We start from the raw sequence: 18760 nt of genomic DNA, 5'->3' as shown, positions 1-18760 counted from the left end.
CACATGCTGCGGAGCAACTAAGTCCATGTGCCACAACTACTGAGCCTGTGCTCCACAACAGGAGAAGCCACTGCAATGAGAAGCCCGCACACCACAACAAAGAGTAGCCTCCACTCACCGCAACTAGAGAAAGCCCGCGCACAGCAACAAAGATGCAATGCAACCAAAAATAAATAAATTAATTTAGATTAAAAAATATATATATATATATACACATATAGCCTTTAAATGGCATTAGCCTCTCCATGTCATCACTCAGTGATCTCCATAAATTAAAATCCCATGGGTACAATCAAGACACTGGGGTAGGTAAAGACTTCTTAAGCAGAATACAACAAACACTAACTATACAGGAAAAAAATAAAGTAGATTACATTTAAATTAAAGACTTCTAATAAGTCAGACAGAGACAAATACCACATGATCTCACTTATACATGGATCTAAAAACAAACAAAAAACCAAACTCATAAATACAGGGAACAGATTGGTGGTTGCCAGAGTTAGGATGTGGGGGAGAGGCAAAATGGGAGAAGAAGGTCAAAAGGTACAAACTTCCAGCTATAAAATAAATAAGTCGTGGGGATGTAATATACAGCATGGTGACTATAGTTAATGACACTGTATTGCATATTTGAAAGTTACTAAGAGTGTAGATCTTAAAGTCCTCGTCACGAGAAAAACTATGCATGGGGATGGATGTTAACTAGACTTACTGTGGTGATTGTTTCATAATATATACAAAATAATGAATCATAAAAAAAGAATTTCTATTCATCAAAAGACACCACTGATGCAGGATAGGTTCTCCAAAAACCAATTTTTAGAAACCAAATAATTTATTTGAAAAGTAATTCCAGGAAGTATAGGCAAGAAGAGTGGGGAAGTAAGAAGGCAAGGGAAGAACATCAATATAGGATGTAATGATGATCCGGTTACCAGTGTATGGTACCGTGGCTCAATCCTGCTGGAGACCTCTCAGAGACAGTGTAAAGTAAGCTTCAGAAACTACTTCCAGAGGTAAGGAAAATGGGGCATTTATTCACCAACTTCAGTTCAGTATTCGTCAAGACCTATCACTGGGTCAGCAACTCCCTGATTACTCTCTAGTCTCTCCTGTGGCCAGAGAAAGTCCTCAGGCAGAAAGTTTCAGCTTGCTTGCAGTGAGATGTCATACATACACAAAAGTGAATGCCAAGGGGATGTGGGTGGCACACCAACAATGTCTACCCCACAATACTGAGCAAAAAGAGCCAATTACAAAGTGGGAGAAGATATTCGTAACACAGAAGAAACGAAGGGCTTATATAAACAGCTCTACAAATCATAAAAGGTAACTCAATAGAAAAATGGGCAAGACCTTCACAAAAGAAGATAGTCAAATGGTCAATATACATATGAAAGGGTGTTCAACCTCATTAACAGGAAAATGCAAATTAAAACCACAATGAAATACTACTATCTACCAACCACTATGGCTAAGATTTTTAAACTGACAATATCAGGTTTTGGATAAGAGCAATGGGACTTCTCATACCCTCCTGATGGGACTGTAAATTAGTACAATCATTTTGAAAAACATTTTGGCAAACATCGTGTTTGCCAAAAGTTCAACTAAAGTTGAAGATAGACCTCAAGACTCAGAAGTTCCATTCCTATGTACCCAATAAAAATATGTCCAAAATTTCATTAAGAAGCAGGTATAAAATGATTAAGCAGTATTATTTCTAACTGCCAAAACCTGCCCACAACTCAGAAGTCCAACAACAGTGAACTGAATAATGGCATACTCATACAGTGGAATATTATATAGCAATGGAAATAAATGAGCTAGAGCTATATGCAACAACATGAATAATCTTACAAACACAATGTTGGATAGAAGAAGCCAGATATAAAAAATACACACTGAATGATTCCTTAAAGTTTTTAAAAGAACAGGTAAAACTAAGTTATAAAGAAAAACAAAAAAGTAATTAATAAAAAGTGGTTTCTTTTTGGAGGGAGGTAGAGAATAATGAACAGGAAGGAACAGAAGGGGAGTTCTGAAGTACTGGCAATATCTGTTCCTTTACCTGAGTGGTCATCACATGGGTGTTCACTGTTGTAATGCCTGAATACATTTCTGGCTGTAATAATTGGGTATAACAATTGGATTCTACTGGCATCTAGTGGGTAGAAGCTATGAATACTGCTAAACATTTCAGAATGCACAGAACAGTAAAAGAATTATCCATCCTAACATGTCAACAGTGACAAGTTTGAGAAATCCTGCTGTGGAGGAGTTGTCTTACTATATTTACACAGGTACTCTCTTAACCTCTTATATCACTAGTGATTTCCTGTTTCTTCTTTCTCTGTCTCTCCTTCCAATCTCTTCCTACCTTAATGGCTTTGAAAAAGTAAACAGCAATGAATCTTACAGTTGCAAGGTACTAAGTGTTGCCCATACCACATGAGCAGAGAGGCAGACCCTTCCCTAGGTGAGTACTCCAGATGAGTATCCAGCCCTGAATGACACCTTAACTGTAGTTTGTAAGACCCTAAGCAGAGAACCAAGCTAAGATATGCATAGACTCCTAACTGACAGAAACTGTGAGATAATAAATATGTGTAGTTTTAAGCTGCTATAGTTGAGGTCATTTGTTATGCAGCAATAGAACACTAATACAGTCTCTTTACAGCTTGCTTCTTCAAAGCCAAGAAAAGAGTTTCTTCGTGGAGAACTGGGAGACAATTCTCTACTGGCCTTTTGCATATCTTATGAGCAAAGGCACTGACTGCCTTTGTTCTGGACAGACTTTTCAAGGATGTTTATATAGTGAATAGCCTTGAAAGATATAGTGTCTCCTTCTACAGCAAAGGGCAGGTTTGCTTACAGTCTCAGAAGATAAAGATGGTGCCTCCCTGCATAATAGCAGGCAAATATGCTTACCGCCCATTATAAAAGATTCAGGTTCCCTAAGATCAGCAATTCTCTCCTGTAAAACTCTGTATGTGCAGGTATCACCTAGCCCTCTTCACATCGCCCTGTGGGAAAAGGAGCTTGGGGAATCAGTGCAAGAAAATGTTGATACTCTGGATATTGCTATTGTGGGTATAAAGTCCTTTCTCTCTGATCTAGGAGTCTGTGTCTTCTGTCAGCATTTATGAAACTGTGGCAGGCTAACTTGTTAGCTTGCAAGTAGGGTAGAATATCAGATACCTTACAGTTCCTGATAATACTATGCTGTAATTGCTTTTTTTTAACCAAAATCTCAAAATGAATTATAAATTCCTTTGGATTAGAGATTCACTTCTTACTGTATCCCTAGCACTCATTACAATGCTTGGTAAAATAACTTGTTGAATTAATTAAAGAAGGAGCCATGTACTACATACTCTATATGGCAGTCTGAAATCAATTGGAAAAAATTAAAAGTTATTCAAAACAAAGCAAAGAAACTTGGGTAAAAAGTTGAAAAAAATTCTTTGATATCAAAGTTTTCAAATGTTGCAGGAAGTATTTTGGATGTTTATAATGGAAAACACAAACATTCTTAATGCAATACATTAAATTGTAAGGTTATAAACACTGCATAAAAAGAAAAGACATTTGGATTAATTAAAATAATAAATTTAAATTTTATTCTCAATGAAACTTATGATCAGAAAATATGCATTTTATAAAATGAATATTCTTAAAGAGAAAATATGAGAATTCATCTTAGGCAAACAATTCCATACTGGAAATTTTCAGAGAACATTTAGTTCATTCAGAAGTTTAAGCCAATCATAAAATTCAGCCAAAAGAACATTTAGTTCATCCACAAGCTTAAGCAAATAATGCAATTTAACCAGCACAAGTCTGAACTAATTTAGTAAATATCATATTTAATTAAGATATATATATATATATATGCTTATATTAAATGAAGGAAAAGCCTCATTTAAAATATATCTCCAGATGGTTAAGGAAACAGCAACTGAGAAACAGTATAAGGAATAGTGAAATTCATGAATTATGTATCAAGTCAATATATTGCTTAAGTTTCCTTAAAAGTTAGTACATCTCATCTGAAAAGTACTTTTTTTACTTTATATTTTTCCTTTTTTTTAAATGTTTTATTGGAGTATAGTTGATTTACAACGTTGTGTTAGCTTCAGGTGTGGAAAGTATTTTTTAAAAAGCCTCCACAAAGGACAGATGTGCTGGTTAAGTAAAAAATGTACAGCTATGACTGATCCCTCCAAAACGAAAAAGGGTGGGAAGTAACACTGGCCCATAAAAACCTTATGGAGCTAGTTACAGATTGCCTTTTCTAGACTGGAAAAAAGATTCCAGATTCTCAGTTTATAGAATTACCTTACACTTAGCCCACTGGGCTTTTCTAAAATCTGACAGTCAAACTGATTACAGCAGCTGGTTATTTAATCACAGATATTTCCCAGAGAGCTAGTTGGCTAAATTGATATTCCTTTCTTAATATAACCAGAAACAGTCTAATGCAAAAACATGTACAGCTGATCCTTGAACAACACAGGTCTGAACTGCATGGGTCCACTTAAATGCAGATTTTTTTCAATAAATGCACATATGTACTGGAGATGTATTTTCTCTTCCTTATGATTTTCTTAACAATGTTTTCTTTTCTCTAGCTTACTTTATTGTATGAATACCGTATAAAAATATATAACATACAAAATATGTATTAATCAGCTGTTTATGTTATCAGTAAGGACTCCAGTCAACAGTAGGCTATCAATAGTTAAGTTTGGAGGAAGTCAAAAATTATATGAGGATTTTCAATTTGCAGGGGGTCAGCACCCTTCAGCCTCATGTTGTTCAAGGGTCAATGGTATATTACTAATTCTTATAGCCAGAGAAACTAAATCATGAATATGTATGACTGTGTAATACTACACATTACACGAGGTGACAACAAAGAGACTGCTCTCAGGTATAATCTGATAATTAATTCTTTCCTATAATAAAATATTACCTGAATCTAATGATGAGGAAACATCAGACAAACCCAAATTGAGTGACAATACACACCCGTAATTTTCAAGTGTCATGGTCATGACTGAAGACTAAATAGATACAAAAACTAAAGGCAATGCTTGATTCTTAACTGAATCCTTTTTCTATAAAGGGCATTGTTGGCGGGACTTCCCTGGTGGTCTAGTCGTAAAGAATCCACCTTACAATGCAGGGGATGCCAGTTCAATCCCTGGTCAGGGAACTAAGATCCCACATGCCGCAGGGCAACTAAGCTCGTGCATGCCTCAACTAGAGAACCTGCATGCTGCAAACTACAGAGCCCACATGCTCTGGAACCCGCGTGCCATAACTACAGAGCCCACACGCCCTGGAGCCTGCATGCCACAACTAGAGAGAAGCCTGCGCATCGCAACAGCCTGTGCGCCGCAACAAAAGATCCCACATGCCTCAACAAAGATCCCACATGCCACAACTAAGACCCAATGCAACCAAAAATTTAAAAAATAAATAAATAATAAATACATCTTAAAAAATAATAATAAGGGATATTATTGACAAAACTGGAAAAACTTGAATGGGGTCTGAGGATTAAATGTTATTAAATGGTATTATCGTTAATTTCCTTATTTTGAAGGTTTACTGTGGTTGAATAGGAGAATATCCTTGTTGTAAGAAATACTAATGTATTTGAGAGTGACAGAGCATCATGTCAGCAACTAACTCTTAAAATTTTCAGGAAAATAAGTTCTTTGTAATGTACTTGCAAATTTTCTGAAGATTTGAGATTTTATTTAATTTTTATTGTCACTTTCTAAAGATGCTGAAACCAAAAGGTCTTACATGCTTCCAGAGAATGGAGGGGGAAAATATGTCAGTCATATCCAAAATTCAGGAGTCTCAATGGTTTCAACTTCTCAATAGGAACATTATAAGCTACAAGACAGTGGGGAAATGCCTCCTAAATTCTGAAGGAAAATTACTTCCTGACGAATTCTATTTTCAGCAAAACTATCAATCAATCATGAGGAAATGAGAAAACAGTTTAGACATATAAAGTCTCACTCTTTCTCAAAAAGTTACTAAAAACTGTGCTCCATGAAAAGAAGAGAGTAAGTGAAAACAGAGGAAGACTTGGGATATGAAAAACAAGAGATCCAGGACTTCCCTGATGGTCCAGTGGTTAAGAATCCACCCTCCAATGCAGGGGATGTGAGTTGGATCCCTGGTCGAGGAACTAAGATCCCACATGCTGAGAGGCAACTAAGCCCATGCGCCACAACTACTGACCATGTGGGCCACAACTAGAGAGAAGCCCATGTGCTGCAACAAGGAGCCCACACGCCACAGCGGAGGATCCTGCGTGCCGCAGCTAAGACCCAATGCAGCCAAAAATAAAATAAATAAACAAACATTTTTTTAAAAAAAGAGAGATCCAACACAGGAAAGACAAACAATGATGATGAAGAGAAATCTGGGGTCATAGCTGTATACTAGCGAAAGAGAGGTAACCAATCCAGATTGGAACAAGTTTGAAACCTGTGGGAGAGACATCTTCCAGAGGTTGAAATTGACTGAGTACCTGAAGTGAATGAATGAATACTGAGAGGATATTTAGAATATACTGAAAGGATATTTATATAATTGGTGAAAACGTCTATGCTTGAATTAGTGAAAGTACAAGGTAAACCACACACAAAAAAAGTTATTAATTCTGGGGAAAAAAATGTAAAAAGTTGTGCATGCTCAGTTCTGTGTAGCATGGATAGTCATAATCATTTTTATCTAACTAAAATTATGTTATAACCTTACTGGGTGAGGGGAAGTAGGGAAGTGTCCATGTTTATAGAAGGAAAAGGAAAGAAAACTAAATAGTCATCCTTCTGGAAGGGAATTAACATGTAATATCAAAGGATATATGAAGAAAATGAAAAGACAACCCAATAAATGGTAGAAAATATTTGTAAATCATATATACAATAAGGGACTTATATCCAGAATATATAAAGAACTCTTACAACTCAATAATAAAACGACAATCCAATCAAAAATTAGCAAAGGATATGAGTAAACATTTCTGCAAGGAAGATATACAAATGGCCAATAAGCACAAGAAAAGGTGCTCAACATCATTAGTCATATCAGCGAAATGCAAATAAAAACCACAAGAGACTACTTCATACCCACGAGGATGACTAGAATCAAAAAGTCAGATAATAACAAATGTTGGCAAGGATGTGGAGAAATTGGGACCCTCATAGACTGCTGGTGGAAATGTAGAACGATAGTCACTTTGGAAAACAGTCTGGCAGTTTTTCAAACAATTAAACATAGAGTTACCATATGAGCCAGAAATTCCACTCTAGGTATAGATCCAAGATAAACAAAAACTTACATCTACACAAAAACTTGTATATAAATATTCATAGCAGCAATATTAATAATCAAAAGTGCAAACAACTCAAATGTTCATCAACTGATGAACAGATAAACAAAATGTGCTATATCTATACAATGGAATATTATTTATCAATAAAAAGAATCAGGGCTTCCCTGGTGGCGCAGTGGTTGAGAGTCCACCTGCCAATGCAGGGTACACGGGTTCGTGCCCTGGTCCGGGAAGATCCCACATGCCGTGGAGCGGCTGGGCCCGTGAGCCGTGGCCGCTGAGCCTGCGCGTCCGGAGCCTGTGCTCCGCAACGGGAGAGGCCACAACAGGGAGAGGTCTGCGTACCACAAAGAAAAAGAAAAAAAGAAGAATCAAATATTGATGTATGCTACAATATGAATTAACCTGAAACATTATGCTAAGTGAAAAAAGGCAAACATAAGAGACTACATATTGTGTGATTCTATTTATATGAAATGTCAAGAATAGGCAAATCTAAAGGAACAGATAGATTAGAAATGCCAAGCACTGGGGGGAAGAGGATTGGAAGGGATGGAAAGTGATTGCTAACGGGTACAGCACTGCTTTTTGGGGTGATGAATACGTTCTAAAATTGACTGTAGTGTTTGTTGTACAATGATGAATATACAAAACATGGTTAAATTGTATACTTCAAATGGGTGAAGTGTATGCTTTGTGAATTCTACCTTGATAAAGCTGTTATATTTTAAAAAATAAACTGTGTGATATATGTAGAAATAAAATATACGACAATAGCCCAGTGGGAGGAATGGGGGGAATGGCAGCATACTACCATAAGGTTTTCTTTTTCAGCTTTACTGAGGTATAACTGACATATAAAATTGTAAGATATTTAAAGTGTACATTGTGGTGATTTGATGTACATACACATTGCAAAAGGATCCCCCCATCTAGTTAATTAATGCATCCATCACCTCACATATTTATCTTTCTTTTTGTATGTGAGAACATTTAAGATTTACTCACTTGGCAAATTTCAATTATACAATACAGTGTTATAAACTATAGTCACCATGTTTTATATTTGATCTGCAGATCTTATTCATCTTATAGTTGAAAGTTTGTACCCTTTAACCGACCTCTTCCTATTTCCCTGATCTGCAAGCCCTGGCAACAACTTTTCTACTCTGTCTTTCTGTGAGTTTGCTTTTTTTTTTTTTTTTTTTTTTTTTTACATTTCTCATACACGAAACCATGCAGTATTTATCTGTCTGGCTTATTTCACTTAGCATAATGCCCTCAATGCTACCCCTGTTGCCACAAATGGAAGTATTTCCTTCTTTCTCATGACTGCATAATATTCCAGTGTGTGTCTGTGTATTTGTGTCTGTATCTTGGCTATTGTGAATAATGCTGCAATGAACATGGGAGTGCAGATATCTCTTTGACATCCTGCTTCTATTTCATTTGGATATATACTTAGAAGTGGGATTGCTAGATCATATGGTAGTTCTATTTTTTTAATTTTTTGAGGAACTGCTATATACTCTTTTCCATAAATTTAGCTGCACTAATTTACATTCCATCAATAATGCACAAGGGTTCCTTTTTCTCCACATTCTCACCAACACTTGCTATCTTACATCCTTTTGATGACAGGCATTCTAAAAAAGTGATATCTCATTGTGGTTTTGATTTGCATTTCCCTGATGATTAGTGATGCTGAACACCTTTTCACGCACCTGCTAGTCATTCATATGTCTTCTTTGGAAAAATATCTATTTGGTTCCTCTGACCATTTTTTAATCAGATTGTTTATTTTTTTGCTATTGAGTTATATGAGTTCTTTATATATTTTGAATATTAACTCCTTATCAGATATATGATTTGCAAATATTTTCTCCAATTCTGAAGTTACATTTTAATTTTATTGGTTATTTCTTTTGCTGTGCAGAAGTTTTTTAGTTGGATATACTCCCAACTTGTATTATTTTTGCTTCTGTTGCCACTACTCTATGGTTCTTATACCACATGTGAAGTGACATAATATTATTTGAAGGTAGACTGAATTCAGCTAAAGATGTAATCAATAAACCTGAAAGCAACCATTAAAATAACAAAACAATGAGTTCTATCCAATAAATCAACAGAGGAGTAAAATGGGATCATAAAAAATATTCAATTAATCCAAAAGAAGGCAGAAGAAAAGGAAAAGAAAGCAAATAGAGAAAAGGTACCATGATGGCAGATTTAAATCAAAACATATCAATAATCTCATTAAGTACAAATGAAATAAACACCCTAATTAAAAGTAAGATATTCTGGGAATTCTCTGGTGGTTCAGTGGTTAGGACTCTGCACTTTCACTTCTGAGGTTGTAGGTTCAAATCCCTGGTCAGGGAACTAAGATCCCACAAGCTGCGTGGCCAAAAAAAAAAAAAAAAGAAGAAGAAACAGGTAACCTTAATAGCATCATATCTATTAAATATTTAAGAAGTTGAATTTAGAGTCAAAACCATTCCTACAAAGAAAATTCCAAGTTTTAATGGCTTCATTTGTGAATTCTACCGAACATTTAAGGAAGAAATAGTACCAGTTCTACACAAACACTATGAGAAAATTGAAGAGGAAGGAATGCTTCTAACCTCATTGTATGAAACCAACTAATTTTGTTCCAGACATCAGTTGTTCTAGGTTACCTCTCATTTGTATATATTGAATTTTAAGGTGTTTCAATTATTTAAGGAAACTTCCAATTCTCTGCCTGCCCAACAGCCAAAACTTTTCCATATAATGTTTTTATTGTAAATGAACCTTAAGAGCAATTATCTCTACAATATGGAAAGGCTTCTTAAACATAGATAAGCCTTCAATGGATTTGCAAAGTAATCAAATTTTAAATCAAATTTTACTGATGTACAAGACGTCTTTCCTTTTTAAGCACACGAGCAAAAATATACAGGTGACCCTTGAACAACATGGGTTTGAATGGTGCGGGTCCACTCATAGGTGGATTTTATTCAAAAAATACAGTATGACACAATCCAGTTGCAGAACCCTCCTATGCAGAGGGCTGACTGTAATGTTACACACCTGCGTGGGTTTTCAACTGTATGGGGGGCGGGGAGGGGGACACTCCAAACCCTGCATTGTTCAACAATCAACTGTACATGTATTTCATTAAAGTAAATATTTTTCAATTCACCTTAAATGGAAGAATGAAAACCATCTATTACTTTCTTTATAGAATGTGCCTATAGGCACTAAGTATTTACTTATTATTTTTTTAATAGATCTTTATTGGAATATAATTGCTTCACAATACTGTGTTAGTTTCTGTTGTACAATAAAGTGAATCAGCCATATGCATACATATATCCCCATATCCCCTCTCTCTTGAGCCTCCCTCTCACCCTCCCTATCCCACCCCTCTAGGTCATCGCAAAGCACCAAGCTGATCTCCCTGTGCTATGCAGCAGCTTCCCACTAGCTAACTATTTTACATTTGGTACTGTATATATGTCGATGCTTCTCTCACTTCATCCCAGCTTACCCTTCCCCCACCATGTTCTCAAGTCCATTCTCTATGTCTACCTCTTAATTCCTGCCCTGCCACTAGGTTCATCAGTACCACTTTTTTTTTTTTAGATTCCACATATATGTGTTAGCATACAGTATTTGTTTCTCTCTTTCTGACTTACTTCACTCTGTATGACAGACTCTAGGTCCATCCACCTCACTACAAATAACTCAATTTCGTTTCTTTTTATGGCTGAGTAATATTCCATTGTATATATGGCACTAAGTATTTAAATTTGTAAAATATCCAAAGACTTTGTTTCATTCCTAAATGTTAAGCATATTTGAAAACTAATCAAACTTCACATAATGATCACCTTTTAAAGGACCTTTGGAACTAAAACAATTTTTCTCTATTTATTAAGCAAATTATTGTCATCTAAGGTTTTTGAAAACTATATCCAAATTCTTTAAGTAAATATTTGATAAATGAAAATATACCAATTCCTCACCTAAGAAACTTTTAATTTTAAGTATATCATATATGATAATACATTGAGGAAAAAAGTTTCCTTTAAAAAGTTATAATACTCCAGATATTAATAATGACGTACATTTCCAAAAGATTTTCATATTTTCCAATTGTTACATCATATTAAGACAAGTTATATCACATAAGGTATAACAATATAACATATAATTTATACATAAACATACCGTGTCTTGCTTTGGAATTTGGACTAAAACAGAAAGAAGCTGCTCTGTATCAAGAAATCTTGCTAAAACTGAAACAAACAAACAGAAACTATGAGCAGTTAAACTTTATGTTACATTTTTAAAATATACACTATGTAAAATATTATCCTCAAGTAATAGAACAGAACAGTTTTACCTGAAAATATTACTTGTTTGAATTATCTTCATCTATCTTACATTTACCAGGAGTAAACTAATAAATTCTAGTGGTCTTTTCCTAATTTTGATTACTCAGAACTTGTCTTCAAATTTTGCCACTGTTGATCACCCCTTCCTTCTTGAAACTCTACTTCTCTGACTTTTAGATGTTGCTTATCATAATTTTCTTCCCACCTTTTTGACTTCTAACTTTTCTACATGATACTTAAAAGATCAGAGAAGATTAGTTTGAAAGCATAGTTCAACCACTAACCATATAACCTTCCAAAAGTTACATAACTTCTCTGAACTTTAGTTGTTCTCATCTTTTAAATGTGGATAATAACATCTTCCTCCTAGGGTTGTAGTGAGGATTAAGTGCAATAATATGTGCATAGGGGTACCTTGCACATACCAGAGCTCAAAACTGTTATTTTATTCTTCTCAACTCATTTTCCAGCTTCAAGTACACTATAAAAGTATATGTATAGATAATTGGAATCTATCCCTTTTAAATGTCCCCAAGTGTTTTTTTCTTTACCTTAAACTATAGTAACTATTTCTTAATGACTCATGGTTATTATCATCATTGTAATGTGTGATCTCAAAAGTTTTTGTGTAAACTTATTGATACTTTCACAAAGTGGCCCCAAATTGTTATCCTTTAAAAAAAAAGAACTAAATACAAAAATTTTATGTCACTTCTTTCTTGTTCAAATTTTTGATGTTCTTCAGTTTGCCTACCTCTAGAGCTGTGCCTCTTTCTAAATTACCACTTCTATGGTAATTATGTTAAAACTGTGGTTAAAAAATTAGAGTAAATAGGCTGAGTATACTATTATACTGTTATACTATTATATTATACTACCATGACATTTTATATGTGAGTCCACTAGTCAGACTCTCTTAAGCCCTCACATAGATTGGCCTTTCTCTTTTTCAGTCTCTTCCTTCTTCCTCTCCCCAAATCTACTGTAACAAACAAACAATGTTTCTAAAATAAGGATTTGACCATATATATTACTCTCTTGGTTTAGAATCATCACCTCCCTATTGATTTCAGGATAAAATCCAAACTTCTTAGCATTATATAAAGGCTTTTCATAAACCAGCCTCAATTCTCATTTCCTGCCATTCCCCAAGGCTTCAAGTCATAAATAACTACTGGCCATGCCTTAAATACAGCAAGTTCTTTTATAGCAATGTAAGTATAACTGCAGAAGCTTATGTTAACTCTATCTTCCTCAACTTCCCAGAAAAAGAAGTGTACCCTAGAAAGTAATGACTGCTCAGGATCACAGTCAGCAGCACCCATACCAGATCTTTATCCCAGCCACTGCATCCAAAACACATTTTTGTTACCCCTATGCACATCAACATACCTTGCTCAGGCATGTTCCCTTTGTCTTGAGTATCATTTCTAGAATTCTCCTGTTGTCAAAATCCTACTCATTCCCTTAAGACAGAGCTAAAATATTATCTCTGCGAATCCTGGATTCTATATTTATCCCAGCTCCCTCCTCTATGTTTCCACAAAATATTAAATTATTATTGTGTTTTTCACACTGTATCATATTTATTTATTTAGAGTTCTGTGTCTCTAACATGAATGTAAGATCCCTGAGGACAAAAACTTATAACTTAATCTTCATGTTTTCATCCCTATTGTAGAATGCCTACAAGAAAGTACATACTGTACTTTTTATGAGGTTCACATTCTCATATTTTAATAAACTATAAAAATTACCCTTGTTCTGTATTCCTGCTCTCCTACTTTATTACATGTTAAGATAAATTATAAACTGTCAAGATAAAGAAAATATAGAAATATTTAACATTTGTAGATGCCAATTTAAAACTTTCTATTATAAGGAATTATAAAACTTAAAATATATGAAAACTAAAGCTTCAAATAAAATCCAAGTTTTTCATTAAAATCTCATCATATAGAACATTATAATCTTTGGAACAACAGAATACAATTTTCAACATGTTTAATAATAAATCAATAGCTTAACAAATATGAACACCCATTATGTTCTAGACTCATATGGGAATCATCCAACAAAACATTCACTTACAATACTGTAAGATAAGTGCCATAACAAGATACTATAGACAACATATAGAAAAGATACCTAATATAGACCTGGGGAGCCAGAGAGGCTTCTAGAAGAAGTGACATCTAAACTAGGATGGTAAATTATGAACTGCAGTTGGCTAAAGAGTAGCTTGGGAGAAGAGGTTACAGAGAAGAAAGATAAAAGATTCTAGACAAATATTACAGAGTACAAAAGCCAGAACATGATACGCACTAAAACAGACCCACAGATCAATGGAACAGAAATAAACCCATGCACATATGATCAATTAATCTATGACAAAGGAGGCAAGAATACACCATGGGGAAAAGACAGTCTCTTCAATAAATGGTGCTGGGAAAACTGGACAGCTACATGTAAAAGAATGAAATTAGAATATTTTCTCACACCATATACAAAAATAAACGCAAAATAGATTAAACGCCTAAATGTAAGACCTGACACCATAGAACTCCTAGAAGATAACATAGACAGAACACTCTTTGACATGAATGGTCAATATTTTTTTGGATCTGTTTCCTAAGGCAAAGGAAATAAAAATAAACAAATAAGACCTAATGAAACTTAAAAGCTTTTGCACAGCAAAGGAAACCACTGACAAAATGAAAAGACAGTCTACTGAATGGGAGAAAATATTTGCAAATGATATACCCGGGAAGGGGTTAATATCCAAAATATATAAACAGCTCAAATAATTCAATATCAAAAAAACAAATAATCCAATTAAAAAATAGGCAGAAGACCTGAATAGACATTTTTCCAAAGAAGACATACAGATGGCCAACAGGCACACGAAAAGATGCTCAACACTGCTAATCATCAGAGAAGCACAAATCAAAACCATAATGAGATATCACCTGACACCTGTCAGAATGGCTATCATCAAAAAGACCACAAATAACAAATGTTGGCAAGGTTGTCAAGAAGAGGGAACCTTCATACACTGATGGTGGGAATGTAAATTGGTGCAGTCACTGTAGAAAACAATATGGAGGTTTCTCAAAAAACTAAAAATAGAACTACCATATGACTCAGCAATTCTACTCCTGGGTATATATCTGAAAAAAACAAAAACACTAATTTGAAAAGATGCATGCACCCCAATGTTCACAGCAGCATTACTGACAATTGCCAAGATATGGAAGCAACTTAAGTGTCCATCAACAGATGAGTGAATAAAGAAGATGTGGCATATGTGTGTGTACATATATATGGAATACTACTCAGCCATAAAAGAAGGATGAAATTTTGCCATTTGCGAAAACATGGATGGGTCCTGGAGGGTATTATGCTTAGTGAAATAAGTCAGGCAGAGAAAGACAAACACTTATACATGGAATCTAAAAAATAAAACAAACGAAAGAGTATAGCAAAACAGAAACAGACTCACAGATACAGAGAACCACCTAGTGGTTAACAGTGGGGAGAGGGTAGGGAGGAGGGTCAAGAAAGGGGTAGGGGATTAAGCGGTACAAATTACTATGTATAAAATAAGTGAGCTACAAGGATATATTATACAGCATAAGGAATATAGTCATCATTTTGTAATAACTTTAAATGGAGTATAATCTACACAAATTTTGAATCATTATGTTGTACAACTGGCACTAATATTGTAAATCAACTATACCCCAATGGAAATAAATTAAATTAAAAAAATTTTAAAAGCCAGAACATGAGACAGGATATGTTCAAGTAACTAAAAGAAGTTCAATTATACTAGAAGGCAGAATGACAAGCGACGAGTAACAAGAGATGCTGTGGGAGGTGATAAAGAAATAGCCATCCAGAAGAGTTTGGATTTTATCCTAAAAGTAATGAGAAGAGAATGAAGGATTTTATGCAAGTGGATATGTGGTAGCCCCACAAAGATGTCCCCATCTTAATCCCTGGAACCTTTGAATATGTTATCTGGTAAAGGGGACTTTGAAGATGGGATTAAGTTAAGCATCTTGAAATGGAGAGATTATTCTGGATTATTTGTTAGTCCCAAAGTAATCACAAGGGTCCTTATAAGAGGGAGGCAGGGAAATTCCCTGGCAGTCCAGTGGTTAGGGCTCTGTGCTCTCACAGCCGGGGGCCCAGGTTCTATCCCTGGTCAGGGAACTAAGATCCCACAAGCTGCGTGGCCAAAAAAGAAAAAAAAAAAAAAAAAGAGGGAGGTAGGAGGATCAGTCAAAGAGAGAAGATATAAGGACAAAAGCAGAGGTCAGAAAGTAGAGAAGAAACTATTCTGCTGGCTTTGAAGATGGAGGAAGGGCCATAAGCCAAGGAATGTAGATGACCTCTAGAAACTGGAAAGGCAAGGAAACAGTTTTGCCCCTAGAGCCTCCAGAAGAAACGGTGGACCTGCTAACACATTGATTTTAGCCCAGCAAAACTGATTTCTGACTTCCAGAACTGTAAGATAATAAATTCATGTTGTTTTAAGCCACTAAATTTGTGGTACTTTGTTACATCAACAACAAGAAACTAATGAAGAGTAATATGCTCAGATTTATATTTTCAAAACATCTCTCAGGCTCTCATATAGAGAAGAGACTGTAAAGAACAAGACTGGAGGAGGAAGCCAAACAGAAGGCTGCTGCAATAAATCAGATTATAGATAAATGGTACCCCAGGCTGGAGCAGCAGCATTGGGAATAGAAGCTAAACATGCAAGAGATATATAGAAAAGAGACTTTGCAAAATTTGATGATTAATTTCAGGGAAGGGAAGTGTCAAGAATGACTTCCAGGTATCTGGTTTGGTAAACAGCTTGGATGTAGAGCTATTCTCTGAAATCAGAAGGGATTGATTTAGAAGGGAAGATGGCACAGTTTGGACACATTAAATGTGAAGTGATTAAGGAACATCTAATAAGTGCTCAGTAGGCAATAAGATATATGGGGCTGAAGGTCTATAGAGATATCTGCACATGAGATGTAAATTTGGAAGTTACGAATACGTGAATGATAATTATAAGACCAAGAAGGTGGGTAAATCATATAATAAGAATATACGGGGTAAAAAGACAACCCAGGACATACCTTTGAAGAGCCATAGCATTTAGGGAATGAGCAAAGGAAAACAAGCCTAAAAAGAAGACTCAGAAGTCATTCTCACTTCCATTTGAAAGAAAGGACTCTGGGGTTTTTACTCTGTTACCCGATCAATGACAGAGCTTTCTGAAGACATTCCAAGACAGTATACAGTCCTGTAGTCTATTTGGAAATAGTAAAGATAACATTACAAGGGAGATACCCCATTGGTTTTGACTGGATAGTCATAAACTTGTTAAAGAAATGAGTGACAGAGCTTTAAAAAAAGGAAACTCCAAAGAAATAGGAAGAAAACTAGGAAACTGTATAATCACAGAAGCAAAGAAAGGCAGTAATTCAATAAGGAGAGATTTTTGGCAGCACCAAAGAAGTTGGATTTCAAATAGGAGAACTAATATGTGTCCATTAAATTTAAAAACAATGAGACTATGGGTGAATGTTTTAGGCTGGGTGCTCCAGAAGCAGAGGCTGAGATGAAGATTCATGTGCAAGTAATATATTAAGAATTTGCTTCCACGAGAAACCAATAAAGAAGACAAGAAGGACAGGAAAGAGAAAAAAAGCCAAACAAAAGTATAATTTCAGGCAAAGTCCTATGGAAGGTAACTTCAACCGATCCTGTAGAAGGCTTGTGGACTTTAAGTTACATTCATGGTTTTTGCCAAAACAGTGTGAGACAGCTGGGCTTTCATACTCCCACAACATTCAGTCATTTAAGGTCCACAAGGCACTTTTGGCACTCCGTGCCTGAGAGCAAAGCCCTCAAATAGCCTGAGGGCAGGCCTCTAAAGAGAGTCCAGGTACAGGCCATTAGAAGCAAAAGCACACATAGCAGGGGTAGATGATATTCATTTACCTGACTGAAGTCCAAAAAAGAGTTCCTCATCTTGAAGCAGTTCTTGAACACAATCTAACCTCATGTTAATGGTTTCAACATCAATTAGAGGTTCTAATATATTAGAACGAAGTCTTCTACTTCCTCCAGGAGTCTTAGTGTAATTTAGAACACCAAAGAGTGTGTGACTGCTCCTTTAAAAACACAAGTTAGGAAAATTTCATTAAGTATACTAAGGAAAATCCAATAAAACTGTAATTTAACTTTTAAAATAATCCTATAATCTACAGTAGTGATTCTCAAACTTTAATATGCATACAAATCACATGAGGATTCTGATTCAGTAGGTCTCGGATGAGGCTTGAGAATCTACGTTTCAAATACACTCTCAGGTGTGCTGTCAGTCAGTGAAGCACACTTTGATTAACAAGATCGACAGAATCTTCTTGCATTTAGTTAATGAGTTAATGGCTTTTTTCATAGATCAGTTAACAATACTCAGACTAATATAAAATATTCTAGTCCATGGCATTCCATCAATAATAGCAAGATATCAACAACACATCCTTAAGGGGAGAACTTTTACACTGATAAAATGAGTAATATAATCACTCTGTTCTAACTTAAGAAGTTAGAGAATTATAAGTAAAAGAGAAAGAAAGAAAATAATATCAGGTACAGAAACTGTTAAAAACAAACAAACAAACAGAACTGTACAGAGAACGACCAGGAGGGTTGATTTAGTTAGGTTGGTTGAGAAAGACCCGTATGTATATTCGGCAGTTGAGTTAAGAAGGCATCCATGCCAAGATGATGATGAGATGGGAATAATGATGACAATTGATGGTGAGTATAGCTAACATATAGTGAACACAAAGTATGTGCCAGGCCTTATTCTAAGCACTTTACATATATTGACTTACTTAATTCTAACAATGATGGTATGAGATAGATGCTATTATTAACATTTTACAAGGGAAGAAACTGAAACACAAAGAAATTAAGTAACTTGCCCAAG

The 18760-nt window shown here is 35.2% G+C and overlaps 1 protein-coding gene across 3 annotated transcripts in view; it reads right to left on the bottom strand.

The window, feature by feature from the left end:
* Positions 1-18760, bottom strand: part of MSH4 (mutS homolog 4) — a 98229-nt gene that overhangs the window by 60517 nt on the left and 18952 nt on the right. For all 3 annotated transcript variants that reach the window (XM_067726597.1, XM_067726596.1, XM_067726595.1), the window contains 2 exons: positions 17764-17936; positions 11588-11655 (listed from right to left, as the gene is read on the bottom strand). In XM_067726597.1, the coding sequence (XP_067582698.1) occupies positions 11588-11655; positions 17764-17936 (241 nt within the window). The remainder of the gene's footprint in view (positions 1-11587; positions 11656-17763; positions 17937-18760) is intronic.

Source organism: Pseudorca crassidens, chromosome 2, assembly GCF_039906515.1.
Source record: "Pseudorca crassidens isolate mPseCra1 chromosome 2, mPseCra1.hap1, whole genome shotgun sequence".
Lineage (NCBI taxonomy): Eukaryota > Metazoa > Chordata > Mammalia > Artiodactyla > Delphinidae > Pseudorca > Pseudorca crassidens.
The sequence above is the reverse complement of the archived record's forward strand: the minus strand, read 5'-3'. Positions and strand labels throughout refer to the sequence as shown.